The sequence below is a fragment of the Saccostrea echinata genome, unplaced genomic scaffold, assembly GCF_033153115.1.
Source record: "Saccostrea echinata isolate AGI-Se365-2 ecotype Australia unplaced genomic scaffold, CSIRO_AGI_Sech_v1 ptg000001l, whole genome shotgun sequence".
NCBI lineage: Eukaryota > Metazoa > Mollusca > Bivalvia > Ostreida > Ostreidae > Saccostrea > Saccostrea echinata.
In genome coordinates this window covers 48,515,199-48,530,693 of record NW_026889750.1, presented here as the reverse complement: position 1 = coordinate 48,530,693, position 15,495 = coordinate 48,515,199, and the positions used below count along the sequence as shown (strand labels likewise).

The 15,495-nt window shown below is 33.2% G+C and overlaps 1 protein-coding gene across 1 annotated transcript in view; it reads left to right on the top strand.

The window, feature by feature from the left end:
* Positions 1 to 15,495, top strand: part of LOC133198125 (sucrase-isomaltase, intestinal-like) — a 42,256-nt gene that overhangs the window by 23,666 nt on the left and 3,095 nt on the right. Inside the window, exons 28-58 of the mRNA XM_061334271.1 lie at positions 42 to 160; positions 329 to 454; positions 571 to 702; positions 875 to 1,009; positions 1,155 to 1,277; positions 1,369 to 1,453; positions 1,595 to 1,727; positions 1,861 to 1,997; positions 2,095 to 2,129; positions 2,600 to 2,737; positions 2,877 to 3,025; positions 3,145 to 3,229; positions 3,589 to 3,645; positions 3,805 to 3,932; positions 4,093 to 4,181; positions 4,324 to 4,373; positions 4,460 to 4,618; positions 5,076 to 5,143; positions 5,386 to 5,394; positions 7,010 to 7,291; positions 8,437 to 8,650; positions 9,252 to 9,409; positions 9,716 to 9,887; positions 12,106 to 12,199; positions 12,305 to 12,423; positions 12,673 to 12,798; positions 13,052 to 13,183; positions 14,309 to 14,440; positions 14,555 to 14,677; positions 14,856 to 14,940; positions 15,324 to 15,456. Coding sequence (XP_061190255.1) covers positions 42 to 160; positions 329 to 454; positions 571 to 702; positions 875 to 1,009; positions 1,155 to 1,277; positions 1,369 to 1,453; positions 1,595 to 1,727; positions 1,861 to 1,997; positions 2,095 to 2,129; positions 2,600 to 2,737; positions 2,877 to 3,025; positions 3,145 to 3,229; positions 3,589 to 3,645; positions 3,805 to 3,932; positions 4,093 to 4,181; positions 4,324 to 4,373; positions 4,460 to 4,618; positions 5,076 to 5,143; positions 5,386 to 5,394; positions 7,010 to 7,291; positions 8,437 to 8,650; positions 9,252 to 9,409; positions 9,716 to 9,887; positions 12,106 to 12,199; positions 12,305 to 12,423; positions 12,673 to 12,798; positions 13,052 to 13,183; positions 14,309 to 14,440; positions 14,555 to 14,677; positions 14,856 to 14,940; positions 15,324 to 15,456 — 3,727 coding nt within the window. The remainder of the gene's footprint in view (positions 1 to 41; positions 161 to 328; positions 455 to 570; positions 703 to 874; positions 1,010 to 1,154; positions 1,278 to 1,368; positions 1,454 to 1,594; positions 1,728 to 1,860; positions 1,998 to 2,094; positions 2,130 to 2,599; positions 2,738 to 2,876; positions 3,026 to 3,144; positions 3,230 to 3,588; positions 3,646 to 3,804; positions 3,933 to 4,092; positions 4,182 to 4,323; positions 4,374 to 4,459; positions 4,619 to 5,075; positions 5,144 to 5,385; positions 5,395 to 7,009; positions 7,292 to 8,436; positions 8,651 to 9,251; positions 9,410 to 9,715; positions 9,888 to 12,105; positions 12,200 to 12,304; positions 12,424 to 12,672; positions 12,799 to 13,051; positions 13,184 to 14,308; positions 14,441 to 14,554; positions 14,678 to 14,855; positions 14,941 to 15,323; positions 15,457 to 15,495) is intronic.

Below are 15,495 nucleotides of genomic sequence, written 5' to 3'. Positions count from 1 at the left end.
ATTGTAACATTGGTTTCACGCAGAGAATAATTGTTCTTTAGAGGTGACGTTGCAGCCCGCTCCATATCCAGCCATAACTTATAGAACAATAGGAGGTGTCCTGGATTTCTATGTGTTTCTAGGAGAAAACCCAAATCATGCCCTTCAGCAATACATTCAGGTGATTATATGTCGATTGAATTTTCTTACACAAAACACAGCTTGTTTTTCGATGGAAAACATTAAGTTTTCTACTGATAGTGGCTCTAGAGTCCATTCTATCTTCTTAATTGTCAGGCTATCGGACAAAAAAAACCCATGCAGTCCATTCTATTTTCTTAATTGTCAGGCTATTGGAAAAACCCCCATGCCGCCATACTGGTCTTTGGGTTTCCATATATGTAGATGGGGATATGGTAATTTGTCAGAAATGGAGAAAGTACACCAAAGAAATATTGACGCAGAGATACCCTTTGTAAGTTTTGAGTTGTAGCTACATTATCGTATATGTACTTTCAACATGAAATAATGAAATCAAGACACAAATCGTTTTGATTTTTACGTTTTACGGAACACACCATTTGATTGCAGGATACACAATGGGGCGACATTGACTACATGTACAAAAAGTTCGATTTCACTTATGACAGGAACACCTTTAGAGGTCTTCCACAGTTTGTTAATCAGATACACAACAGGAAGAAGAAATTTGTGGTGATAGTGGTATGTCTAAAGCAAACCAAAAATACTGATAGTTTAGTTTGAATGTTATTTTAAATTCAATGTCAATTTTTCATTTTGCTTGTCTTTTTAAATATTATTTAGTATTTATATAATTTTAAATACATGTATATTGTTGAAAATTTTAAAAGAGGTTTAGAATTGTATGAAATAGGATTCGGGTATTGGCGCTAATCTGACTCTCTATAATGAGGCCAAAGTAAACAGTCCTGGGTATGAAATGTATGAAGACGCTGTTCAGAGCAATATCTTGGTAAAAGATGGAAAAGATGACATCTTAATCGGGAAAGTAGGCGTAATTTGTTTTCTAATTGACAAAGTTTAAATAAAATTTGAATACAGATTTTATAACATTTTTGTCTCAAGTAGTATCTAAAAATAAACGTTTGGTTATGTAACCTGAAAAAATGTACATGTATGTTTGTTTATTCAAGGTATGGCCAGGACAGGCAGTGTTTCCAGACTTTACAAACGTCAATAAAACTACACAGTTCTGGGCTCGTTGGATAGATTTCTTCATAAAGAACGAATCCATTAATGCAGATGGTCTATGGATCGTAAGATTTTTTTTCATCGTAAACATTAAATGAAATTAAAATAATATAAGAGGATATTATATATATATTTTTTTTTCATCATACGATGTAGGATATGGACGAGCCAGCAAGCTTTATTCCTGGTTCCGAGAGTGGGTGTGAGAAAAATGAATGGAACAGCCCTCCATTTATTCCCAGTACGTCCAATAGAAATACCTTTATGGATACAAGTGTTCAAAATAAGTCACTATGATATGACATAACTTAATTTCATATGTTCTGATTTTATTAATGGCTTATGATTTGCGAGGAATTTAAAAGCTGAGTGTAATTTTCAGAGATTAAAGACGGAGAGAAAGCTGGCGGTAATTTGTATTACAAGACGTTGTGTATGGACGCTAAACAACACTGGGGTCGACATTATGACGTGCACAGCATGTATGGTCACAGTGAGAGTATGGTAACATATAGGTACAATTCTTATGGCATGGTTAAGCATGTAATTTACATGAATTTTTTTTTTTTTATAAAAGTACATTTACCTCTGTATGCGTTTGAAATTTGGCAGTTTTGTAAGAATAAATCAAAAAGTTGTGGTTTTAAGGGCACTTACGCAGTTACGACCAAATCAGAGACCCTTAATAGTGACACGGTCATCCTTTGCGGGAACATCTCACTACGCATCTACCTGGTTAGGTGACAATGACAGCCAATGGAAACACATGCACGACTCCATTGTAGGTAAGGGTTATAAAGTTTGAATCCAGTTCCTCAATGAATATTCATCTTGTTTATTGTTTTGGACTCTTATATACCTTTTTTTTTAAATTTTACACAGGGATGCTGGAATATCAAATATTTGGATTTCCTATGGTATGTATAATACATTAGTATTTATTTTATTATTTTTCGATTCTTGAAGTTATTTTAATAGGAAATCCCACCTAAGCTTGAAGAAACGCCAGAAAAATATGGGGCGAAAATATTGAGGTCAAATTTTTGAACAGAAATATATACACAAAGGAAAAAAATTAAGAATAGCAAAAGTTACAGTAAAATAAAGATACAAATTCATGGTCAGGGTGGGCTCACCATAGGGATAAAAAGTTATACTTAGGTATATAAATGTTTTGCAGTTAAGACATATTTCCAAGGTTTAATCCCACACTTTTTTTTAAGATGTAGAAAAAATTGCAAAAATAAAAAGAAACTGTAGAATGAACGGGTATCTGAAAATAAAATTTTTATTCGCTATACAGTTCTAGAGTTAAGTTAGTTGTATAACTGAAATAAGTTTTTCTGAACTTTATTTCTTAAGCATTAACCTTTATATCCCTGGACAGGTAGGTGCTGATATTTGTGGATTTTTCGGAGCTGATAAACGTGACCTTTGTCTAAGATGGTATCAGCTTGGAACCTTCTACCCATTTGCCAGAAGTCATAACGGCATTTTCAGCCCAACAAATAAAAACTTTGTAGAGGTTTGACCAAAAAAAACTAAATATGGAAATGATCAAACTACTAACAATTTGCATTTTGCGCAAATGTCAAATGGTAATTGACCAGATTATGGCCTTTGAAATGAAATTGCTTGCGATGAACGGAAATTGAATATTTTAGGACCAAGACCCAGCTGCCTGGGACGCAGATTTCATTGGTATTGTCCGTCATCACCTGTTGCTACGATACAAATTTTTACCATATATGTACACATTATTCAAAGAGGCCCACACTGAGGGCAAAATGGTACTACGATCCCTGATGTTTGAGTAGGCGCTTATCCATTTATATAATAAATTGTTAAGATGTTGGCTAAAAATCAACCAAACAATTGTATACGTTAAATGAAAAAAAGTATTTCAAATCAAATGAATAATGTAATATGTAGGTTCCCTGATGATCCAAATACATGGTCTATTGATCAACAATTCATGTTCGGACATGCTATTCTTGTATCACCAGCTTTGAAAGAAGTAAGTATTTACACTCATAAAAATCATTAAAAATCTATATATATATATTTTTTTTTTTTACAATTTTTTTTTCATTCCAAGGAAATGATTCTGAATATTTCAAGTGAATCTTTCAAAAGTGTGCTACCTTTTAGAAAAGAAAGAACAAAAAATGACGTTTGCTTGACTTCGAATTTTGTTTGTAGCATACTCAAATGTATTTTTTGAACACTATTCGTTAGTTATCTTCACTCTTTTCAATCAAACTATAATTATAAAGATTTGTTAGCAGCTATCTGAAAATCTTTTTTCGTATATTGTATGTTATAAATGATTAGTAAATATGACTTAAAAGTCTATACTTTTATTTCTACTTGTAGAATCAGACAAAAGTAGATGGATATTTTCCAAAAGCAAGATGGCACACCTATACGGGAGTAACAAGATTTTAGAAATTTTAGAAATACAAATTTATAATAAAAGGCATTAAAAAAAATCGCAATCGCAAATATTGAAAAAAAAATCTGAATTGTCTAAACAAGTCCTGTGATAACAGGTACAAAATTGTCTTACGTGTAGGAAATGTCCATTTTCAGGGACAAGAAATCAACTCCTGGAATGGACAACATCACTCACTTGATGCACCTCTTCATCTGATGAATTTCCACGCCAGGGGTGGATCCATCATTCCTCTGCAAGATCCGAGTAATTCTACCTACTACAGGTACATGTATACTACACTTAACTGTATCAGAGAGAAAAAATTGAATCTTCTTCTTATCAAAGACTCCTTTAAGGATAAATGTATCTATCATTTTTGTTGCTACAGGCTATTTTTTGCTCCACAATCCCGATAATAAATAATTACATATGTTTCCATTTAGTCGTCTGAATCCTTTGAGTCTCTGGTGTTCTTTGGACAATAGCTATAGTGCGACTGGTACTGTATTTATGGACGACGGTGAAAGTATAAGTAAGGAAATATTAATTATATTGCTAAGTAAACATGGTTAATTTAAGTCTCCTTAACTCTGTGATTGTCCATGAAAAGTGTTTTATAAACCGTTAAATTGAATTGGAAGACTTTATAAAAATGTCAGTGTCTTATTCATTAGATTCCATAACCAGTGGAAATTATTTGGAGCTCAAATTTTCTCTAAATAAGGTATGTAAGATACAATTGTTTCTATGAATATGGAAATGAAATTATCAAGGAGACAAATTAAATTTTTTTTTATTTGAATTATTTAGGGAACACAACTAGATATAGTAGTCATCCATGAAGGATACACACCGCCAGGAAATTTGAATTTTACAGTAATAGAGATCTCGGGTCTCGAGAGTTTTCCTTCCTTCTTGTACGTTAATGAGGAACGAAAAGGAGCGAGTCATATAAGAATGAAGAATAATGTAAGTCATCATACTGTACAAACAGTGAGCTATTTATGTGAGAGAAATTTAGGTTCGAAATTGCATAAAATCTTTTATGTTTCAATCTGAAATATTTATAAAATATTGATAATACATTAATTATCAAATAGTGCCGCTTTAATTTAAATTTGGGAGCGTCTGCATAGAAAAATATCAAATTAAATTTATAGTTTATACTCGTATTGGTATTGTGTAAGATGATATTTATTTAACACCAGTGAGTAAATTAAGCTTTTCTTTTAAACTAAATATATGAAAATTATTTTCATATAATGTGAGATGTATTTCGAAATGGAGAAAAACAATGTCCCAAATGATGAGAGTACATTGTACCTCAAAATACAGTCGCTGATTTATAATTTTAAAATTCTGAGTAATTCTGAACAAAAGCCAAAATCAATCTTGAATTAATGCATGTCATCATTTTATTTTTCAGATCGTACAAATTGTTGATATCAACTTGGATGTGACGAGAAATCACACCCTAAGATGGAACATAATTTAGTACTGTAATGATATTAGAATTCTTTTTTTTATTATCATGTAATTTTATTTTTATGTATATCATTAAAGTCCCTATATAATCAAGAATATATTTTTAGAATCTGTATTAGTAGGTCTCTATGTTACCCCAAGACTACTCAAAGATTAATTTTATCCATATACACATATCACAGAGCAGTTGTAATGTAAAGACATAAGTATTTTGATAGTTTTAGTCGTTTGTACACACAATGTCTTGATAGTTTGACACAGTAAGAAATATCAGGATATCAAAAAATAATAAATTCTTTGTTTGCCTCATTCTTTGGTACCTAAGTGTTTGTTTAAAACTGCCAGGCCATTAAACTTTGAAGATTTGACAGAAAAAGGAAAATATTGAATACTTGTAAATCATATTTTATTGTATGTGGGATATTAGTGAAGGAGATGGGTGAACATGACGAGCAATAAGCCTATAGTGTGACAAACATGAAGATGAAAAATTAAATTTCAATTATATCAAAATTTTCCTTGATAGTTCGTCTAACATTAAAATATACTTTATGTAAAATCTCTACAATTTGCAAAAATCCCTCAAAGATTGAAATTATTTGCCTGTGAAATATAAGACACACACTAAAGCGGGCAAAAAGAGTCATTTTCGCATACTATAACACTATTTTTCGATATGAGTGGGTCTTCGCTCCACCTTTTTGAAAGTTAATTCTCAAAGTTTGCATAAAAATATACATTTTTTGGTTACCAAAAATATGGAGCAATGACCCACTATACCTTAAAAATATACTTTTATGACATAACATTCGCATCTTTTCGAGAAATACTTGAAGTCCATTAAGTCAAGGGTCATATCACAAACATGATTTAAATGCCACTGTTCGTCAGGACTTGTGTAGCGTAGTGGTTAGCGTGCTAGTCTCGAAAGAAAATCATACTCAGGATTTTTATTGCTAAGGTTCGAACCCCACGAATACCACATTAATTTTTTTAATGAAAGAATAAATTTTTCCGAGAAAATTTTCCTCAGAAAAGTTTTGTTTATCACAATTTCATAAATTTCAATAATGAAAACTTTAAATATTAAATTCACAAACTGAACATGATTTTTATATTTCTGAAGCTATAGGCTTTCTGCACGCTATGTTCGCCCATCTCCAAATTTGGGATATTGTTCTAATCTGATTCTCATTCTTATTGATATCTCGTTTGAGTTTTCTTATTAATGATATCTGCTTGAGTTTTCTCTTTAATGACATCTTCAAGTTAATGATATCTGCTTGAGTTTTCTTGTTAATGATATTTTCTTGAGTTTTCTCGTTAACGATATTTGCTTGAGTTTCATAGTTACTGATATTTGCTCGAGTTTTATCGTTAATGATATCTGCTTGAGTTTTATCGTTAATGATATCTGCTTGAATTTTCTCGTTAATGATATCTGCTTGAGTTTTTCTCGTTAATAATATTTATTTGAGTTTTTCGTAATCCAAATCCAAATCACCTCCGGAAGCTGAAGACTTTTCCAATGTACATCCACTCCAGTTAAGTATTTAGGTGCATATACTTCTCACTGCACCGTGTATTCCATTTTATTTATCAAGTAGTCTAGATGTGAAAGTGGATTTATGCTCAATAAATGTATTAATAACCTGTTTGTGATTGTGACTTATTTTTATCATGGTGAGTTTGAAAATATGTTCCGAATTGGGAAGTGGAGTTTATAATTGTTTGCTTAGTATTATAAGTGTCACTGGATGAATGCAGTAGCTTATACTGTTATCGTGTACTTTTTTTGTACATCTCTCATCTTGTTATCATGAAGACGTTGCACCATCTACAACTGGGACAGATAACGTGACTCAACATCATCAGAGAAAAATACAGTACACAGTGTATCCGGGGAGAATCAACCGTTATGAGTACAGACGAAGAAAAATCTGGGAAAAGATGGAAGAGGGTGTTAGCTTTGGTGTTTGTTATTGTGGTTCTGGTGGTTGCCATAGCAACACCAATAGCGATCAGCCAATCAAAGCCGCAGTATCAGTACCACAAATCAGATTTCATTGTAAAACCACAGAAGTTATACGTACAGGATGACGTCATTGTGGACTGTACTGGTAGAAGAGGAACTGAAGCAGAGTGTAAACAGACCGGGTACGTTCAGAAAAAAATATTACATTGAAATAAACATTCTGGACAGGATGTTTACATTGTATTTTGGTAATTATTAGATTGTTCTTTCCATTCAAAACTCATATACATTTGTATGATTAATGTAACCTTTAGGAATTGAATTCATTCAGACTGCATTTCAATGCAGTTACGTGATCGGAGGGTAACGTGTGTCCGAATCATGGCCGCGACTGACCTAAGTCGATAAAAAATAGGTAGCAACTGTTCCTTCGCCAGCGCTCGGCACTTTGAAGTGAAAGTTGCGGGTCCTTCGAATGAGACTTTAAAAACCGAGGCCCCGTGTCACTGTTGGCGTTGGCTCGATAAAGATCCCTCACTGCCTTGAGTGCCGTGTAAAGGTCTAAATTTGAAGTCCTTCACCGGTATATAGTGACGTCTCTCTATGAGTGAAAAATTCTCGAACGGGACGTAAAACAGTATGCAATCAATCAGTCAATGCAGTTACATTTTCAATTCAATTTTATTATATTTTTTCTGATGAAAATAAGTTTCCTTTTTTTATTGATGTCAATTTCTTTACCATTTATAAATCGACAAGTAAAAAAGAAAAGATAAATATCGGGGTAGTTTGACAGTGGTAGACATTGATCTGTAGGCTTCTGCATGTAAAAAGAACTATTGTAACGAATTTTAACACACTGATTAAAATGAGATTTGGTATGGATGATGTTTTCGATACCTACTCATACCTGTCCCTGATATGGCATGATTGATTGTATGTTGTTATATGGCATGAAAGATCTTATACAAAACATCGTGTATTATTATCATTTATAGATATACAAGCGAGGGACCTTAAGGAAGATTTTATCTATAATATTTATACAAGATGCTCTCTTAACACTTTAAAGATAAATACATAAATGAACACTGATATCTAAAAGGTCTTAAAAAATCCGGATATTATCTGTCAAAGGATAAAACATATTATACCTGGCATCATTGATTTTAAATATTATATGATAGAAAAAAAGTATATCATAACATATTATATTTTATAATTTTTAGTTTCATTGAATAATTTTCATTTGTCGGTGTCAAATTTTTATTAATAAATATTTTTAACAACAAGAAGCATATTTTTGAATATAAATAAATCGTTTTAGGTGCTTATGGCAAACACCAAAGAACAAACGAGCTCCTAGATGCATATATCCAAAACAGCACACCTATACTGTTGAGGGGGATATTCAAACTACTGACCAGAAAATTAAATTTTCGATTCGACAAACACTGAATAAAACGATATTCAACACAGACATTCACAAGCTGATTAATGTAACTGTTGATATGTATAACCCTAGGGTACTCAGGATAAAGGTAGGCAATTCTTTCTATAATCTTGTTCCAGGCAAAAATCACTTCCCTTTAAATCACTTTTTGAAATGAAAAATTAAAGAAAAAAATGCATCCGCAAAAAATCCAATATTTTCTTATATTCTTCCTGATTTTATTTGTTAATTGTAATAAATTTTTTTTCTTATTCTAAAACATCATGATATTGATTCGAAGCAAAAGTACTGGGGAAATGGAGCATCTGTCCGAGTTGAAAATACTCTGAAATACATTTTCAAAGACAGTCAGTAGTCCAAATTTACAAAATAGATGAACACTTTTAAAGACAGAATATTCGATAGATAAAAGGCTGACCAGAAAAAATAAAACTGTTACATATTTCAATCGAAGAGCCCATGCTTTAAAATTACGGTGTAGGTATTTTTCAGTTTACAACACTAGAAAACAAAAAATGTGAACCAAAATATCAGGCATCATCCTGTTTTAAAAAATATATTTTTTATTTTCTGAATATAAAAATAGACAACGTTCCATTTAAGAAGAAAAGACAAATACTACATCTTGTTTTTTTTTATTTAGGGATCTCACTTATTTCATAATGTTAAAAAATGTTTTGACATTTCAGTTTATGCCAAATGTGACACCAAAGCCTTATGAAATACCACCAGAAGCCTTACCATTGGACACCGCGCACCAATCAGGACAGAGACTGTATAACGTCACCATTCAACAGAAGCCCATTTTTGGTATTGTCGTCACTCGGATCTCCTCTGGAGCTGTCGTGTAACTCTTTCTTGATATTTATATTTTTTCTGAAACTGTAAAATTTACCTTTAGTGTTAGCAGTTTTAATAATTGACAAACTGTAATTAATGTGAAAAATAATATTGTTTACCGGTATATAACTTACCATTAAGACGAATTTTTTATTCATTTGTACTTTTACAACATACTAAGTATTATAATACTATAATATAATTTATCATTGTAATCTGTATTTATAAACATATTTAAGCATCAAATGTACATCATTCGATTCATTTTGTCAATTCTGGCAATTAATAAAACAAAATCTAATATCTTTTGTAGGTTTAATTCTTCTGTCCCAGGTTTAACATTTTCTGAACAGTTCCTCCAACTCACAAACCGTTTACCCTCAGAAAATCTGTATGGATTTGGTGAACACAATCACCAACAATTCAAACACGACATGAACTGGAAGACATGGCCGATGTTCACACGTGACACATCACCTACTGACGTAAGCCTTGGTTTGGTTTCATATGAGAAATTCTCTGAAAGAAATGGTTGATATCTTTTCAAAGAATAGCCTAGCAATGCAACTATGTTGAAGAACATATCCTTACTTGTATATTCTTTATGATATTAAATCAGCAAAATTAACCTTTGTTACACAAAAATGACCATACTCACCACTCACCACAGTTATTGTAATTTATTAAGAACCTATAGAAATGATTACATCCTGTCAAGTAACATTTCAAAAAAACGAGACTAAATTTTTTTTTCATGATGCAATGTGGAAATAACGAACAGTAATCAAGCTCAGAAGTTAATTGAAACAATACAAATCGTGAGCAGAGCAAACTGAAAAATCCCTAGACAATTCAGTGTGTAAATTGCGGGACAATTACTTTGAAAAACGTCAGTCAGCATTCGACTTAATAATAGCTTGTACTACACCTTGTATTGTATCGACCATATAACTTGCGAAATGTTGACTTCAAACGAAATTGATGACATCCTTGTTTCATCAACGTGTTTGTCTGTAGCTTGCCTCGTTTTAGAAATTGTTTTTACGTAGAGCATGTTCTTGCGTATCGAATTAACTGGGAGAGATAAACTCCATATGAAGGTGATAGGGGTATATTGCTACATAAAAGAGGCAAGCAAATTTAATCAGTATCGGTAGATACCGGTATAGGTGGGCTGTTAGAAATGTTCGCAGACAAAAACAGTCTTCGTTACATTATATTCAAGAAATTCGACATCATATGTAAAAATATTTATTTAATTGGTGTGTGAAATTTCATTCCATGTAATTAAATTGAAATCATATTACTTGATTCTAAATTCAACTTGTTTTGTTACCACACTTAAAAGGACTTCAAAAAAACACAATGTCACGAGTTTCTCAAAGCATTTCACACACAGTCTCTTGCGATACCCTCATTAAATCGTTTCTATACCATTTGAAAATTAGTTTACCAATAATAACTGGTAATTGTTCTAGTAGTAAAAGTTAATTTGTCATTGTTTTCATTTTTTTTACCACGTAACTCTGCTTTCATGAGATCCGCAACAGTGAAGCATTCATCTCATTTCTTGACGTCACAAACTTTTTTGATCTATACTGATAATCCGTTTCCTCACAGGCTATTCAAAGAGTGGAGCCAAATACGTCGAAGGATCAGAGCTATGCATGAGGGAGATAATCCTTAATTTTGAAATAAATTTCGAAATTTTATCACAGCAATTAAATATTTATCCGTATTTTCAAGCTAGTACCGAAGTATTTAGCAACTGGGTTCGATTATCGGTTGAGACTTGATTTCTCACCATTTGTGACATTTGGCGCCCAACGTACAAATACCCACTATTCCCTAGGAACATGCCTTGAGCATTTCCTTAACTTCTAGAATTCGAGGACGAATTTCTACAAAGAGGGGGAATATGTCACCGGGTTCACAGGTGCCTGAAAGTCAGTCAATATATTGGGTCTCAATAGCTCAGTGGTTAGAGCGCAGGCACGGTACGCCAGAGGCCCTGGGTTCGAGTCCCGGTTGAGACTTGGTTTTTCACCACCTGTGACACATAAACATATAATAATGGACATATTCGTTGCAATGCTTGAGTTTAAAAGAAGCGGGAAGTGTCTCGCTCTGTCTCTCATCTTCACTAAATCTCCATTTCAGCATAACTCGCGTTGCTAGTCTCAGAGAGTAGGATATCTTAAAACATTGCGACAAATATTGTTTTATCAATTCTAAAGAAATGGGCGTGTCATTATGTAACAATCGACGTTTGAGAAGAAAGACCCAAACGTTCCATTCAAACGAAAAAAATTTACCACTTCAATGCGCGTCATTGTAACGTTTTTATAAACAATTGTTAGGCCATTATTCACATAATGACCGAATTCTATGTTTATCCGACCCATGACTAGTGTGATGGGTAGGCAGGGTAATCTTACTCTTACTTTGCACCCGATCCTAACGCTGATGTTTTAAGGGGCCCGCACGTAGTCTGCCCTGAATCTGCATTGTTTAATTAATCCTTTGATCATGACTACTGTTATCTTGACACATCTTGGGAATAAACTACCCTAACTCATTAACCAAATTCAATTATCCAACTTCAGAAAAATTTTCGACTTGTCGTTCAAACCTTGCTATGTAACTATTTTTGATTGTTAGATATTATGGTTCTGATATTAATTGATTAGTGTTTATTTTTAGCGCTGGAATTTGTATGGATCCCACCCAGTGTATATGAACCTAGAACACGATGGAAATGCCAACATGTTGTTTCTGAGAAACAGCAATGGAATGGGTAAAACATATCCTTAAAATTACCATGAACTCAGATTCCAAAGGAAAAGCACAGTTTATTAACAGAAATGAAAAGAAGTATAACTGTTTTGTTTGTTTCATACAGATATCCAAGTACAACCTGACCCCTTTCCAGCGGTAACATACCGCGTAATCGGCGGAATCCTTGACTTCTTTGTGTTCCTAGGACCGACACCGGGGGAGGCAGTCCAACAATATGTACAGGTAAAATTGACAACATTTTAAACAGAAGTTGCATCAGTTAACAGAGTAAATTTAAGGTCACATTTATATGACTTATCAGCTGACAGCAGCACTTTTCTTTGCATGTGTAATCAGCTAAGAAATTTTCGAGAAGTGATACCAGATAATTTTGTTTTTGGCAAACTGCAAATTTCGCCAAATGAAGTCAAAACTTCTCGACCACGCCTCCTTACTGGGCGTTAGAGTTTCATCTCTGTAATTGTTTTGTAGACTGTCGGACTTCCGGCCATGCCTCCATACTGGGCGTTAGGGTTTCATCTCTGTAGATGGGGATACGGAAACTTGACGGAGATGAAAAAAGTTCGTGATAGGAATGTGGCTGCCGGAATTCCAATGGTAGAGATTTATACTCGGTTACAATATTACAAATCTTAATTCATTTCTTCAAAAAAAAGAAAAGAAATTCAAAACTTTTTTTATTTTTAACTTCGATTTAACGCGTACATTGTACACCAAATTATACTTTTTTTTTTTTTCGAATGAAATGTATAAAATATGGGGAATAAAGTAGCGGGTGAGAGAAACTCATCATAATTATGAGTGTACACACGTAGAAAAAAAAAAACTTGTCTTTCTTTTCTTACCACAGGACACCCAATGGGCCGATATTGATTACATGTACAAGAAATTTGACTTCACATACGACAAAGTCACTTTTGAAGGTTTCCCAGACTTTGTAAATGAGCTCCATAGCAGTGGTCAAAGACTGGTCGTGATTGTGGTAATGTAACTGAAAATAAAATTAAACAAATTGAAACAAATTCAGATGTATTGTTTTTAAATGTTATTCAGTAAATACCAATATTTCATTTTAATACCCTCGGCATCGGTTTCGACGTCCAAGGTTAAAATTTTTGGAACAGATTTCTTTTTAAGTACTTCTATGCCTTATATTAATCAGAGATACAAGGAAGATGCTTCTTGTACGTTTCATTATCGATGAATGTTTCAGATGCTGTAATTTAAGGTAAAGAATATAAACATGTAAAGAACATAAAGCTAAAGACCAGGTTAATGATTCTGGAGCAGGTCAAAGTTTTTTGGAGCAGGTTAAAGGTTTTGGAGCAGGTCTCATTTCCAAGTAACTATAAGATCTATGTTGACCAAACTTGCATGGATGATACATCTAAGGATGCACACTATTGGACTTGCTTCGAATGCTATATCTGACCTACATTTTCCAGATAAGTGACCAGGTTAAAGTTTTTGGAGCAGGTTCATTCTAAAGTTACTCATTGCCCTACCTGGATCAAACTTGCATCGATGAACATCTAAGGATGCATATACTGAACTTGCTTCGGATGCTAAATTTGACGTACATTTTCCAGAAGAGTGACCAAGTTAAAGTTTTTGGAGCAGATTCATTCTAAAGTAACTATAAGCACTATATTGACCATAGTTTCATAGTTGATATATCTTAGGATGCACACTTCTGGACTTGCTGTGGATGCTGGATCTGACCTTTATTTTCCAGATTCGTGACCAGGTTAAAGTTTTTGGAGCAGGTCCATTTTTCAAAGAAAAAACCCAACAAACTGTAGGGCCTATCTGAACCAAACTTGCATGGATGATGCATCAAGGGATGAACACTCTCAAACTTGCTTCAGATGCTGGATTTGACTCACATTTTCTGGATGAGTGACTAGTTTAAAGTTTTTAGATAAGTCCATTCCCAAATAACTGCAAGCCCTATCATACTAAAATTGCATAAATGTTGCATCTAGGGATGCACACTACTAGATTATTAGTTTAGTGTGGGACTTTGCCTTACTTAAAGACATTATCCGTTGAAGTGAGCTCTGTAATCTCTGATTACCTATGTTTTTTATCTTTGTTTCTGTCGAAGGACCCGGGTGTGGGAGCCAATCAAACGATCTTCAAGGAGGCTCGAAATAACAGTAAAGGATACAATATGTATAAAGATGGACAGAATAAAGACATCTATGTAAAAATGAATGGAACAGAACTCCAAGGCCAGGTAAAAAGTTTACTAACTGACAGTACTACAGGGAAAGCATTTTTTATCATGTCTCCTGTAGTTTGTTTTGAGAAAATACCATTGGTTGTATTTTATTAAATTTTGTTACTGCAGGTTTGGCCAGGACTTACCGTCTTTCCAGACTTCACAAATGTCAATAAAACTACAGAGTTCTGGCAGACGTGGATTAATTACTTTATAAAAAATGAATCTATAGAAGTGGATGGACTTTGGATCGTGAGTTGATTTCACATAGAACTTTTGATAAAACGTTTAGATTTTTTTTTAATCTTTTATTGAAAGTCTCATTAAAAGAGAGATATTTCCTCTAGACCTAAAAAACGTTTTCATAATGGCAATCTCTGACTTTATTTCAAGGAAAAGAAATTTTATTTTACTTTTTCTGGCTGGATAGGACATGAATGAGCCTGCTAACTTTGTCCCGGGCTCTAAACAAGGTTGCCAAAGAAATCAGTGGAACAACCCGCCCTACGTGATGCGTAAGTTCGCTGACAAATATCAAATATCCTCGAGAATTTAAGAGAAGAATTAATGTTCATTAAATACCATAATCTGGAGATACTGAGTTTACAACAAATGTACAATAATGTTGAAAAGATTTTAACTGAAATAAGCTGGTGGTATGGGTTTAAAAAAATAGACCCTGCAATAATCATGTACATTTTGAAATTACCGGGTGGCGTTGAAATACAAAAAAATTACATGACAAGTTGTTTTTACTGCTACCAGGTAAAATTTTCAGCATATAACTTTTTCAAAGAATAAAAGAAATTTTAAAAAATGGAATATACTTTATCACCATGCCCATTACGAAATTAGAAAGAGTTCTGAATTTAAACAGCTATGGCTTTTTTGTTTCAAGCAATATTGGAAGGAGAAAAAGATAACGGCAGCCTGTATTATAAGACCATCTGTATGGACGCCATGCAGCACTGGGGAAGACATTACAACGTACATAATTTATACGGGCATAGCGAGAGCATGGTCACCAACAAGTATATAATATATATATACCTTTACTTGTATTAACTTTT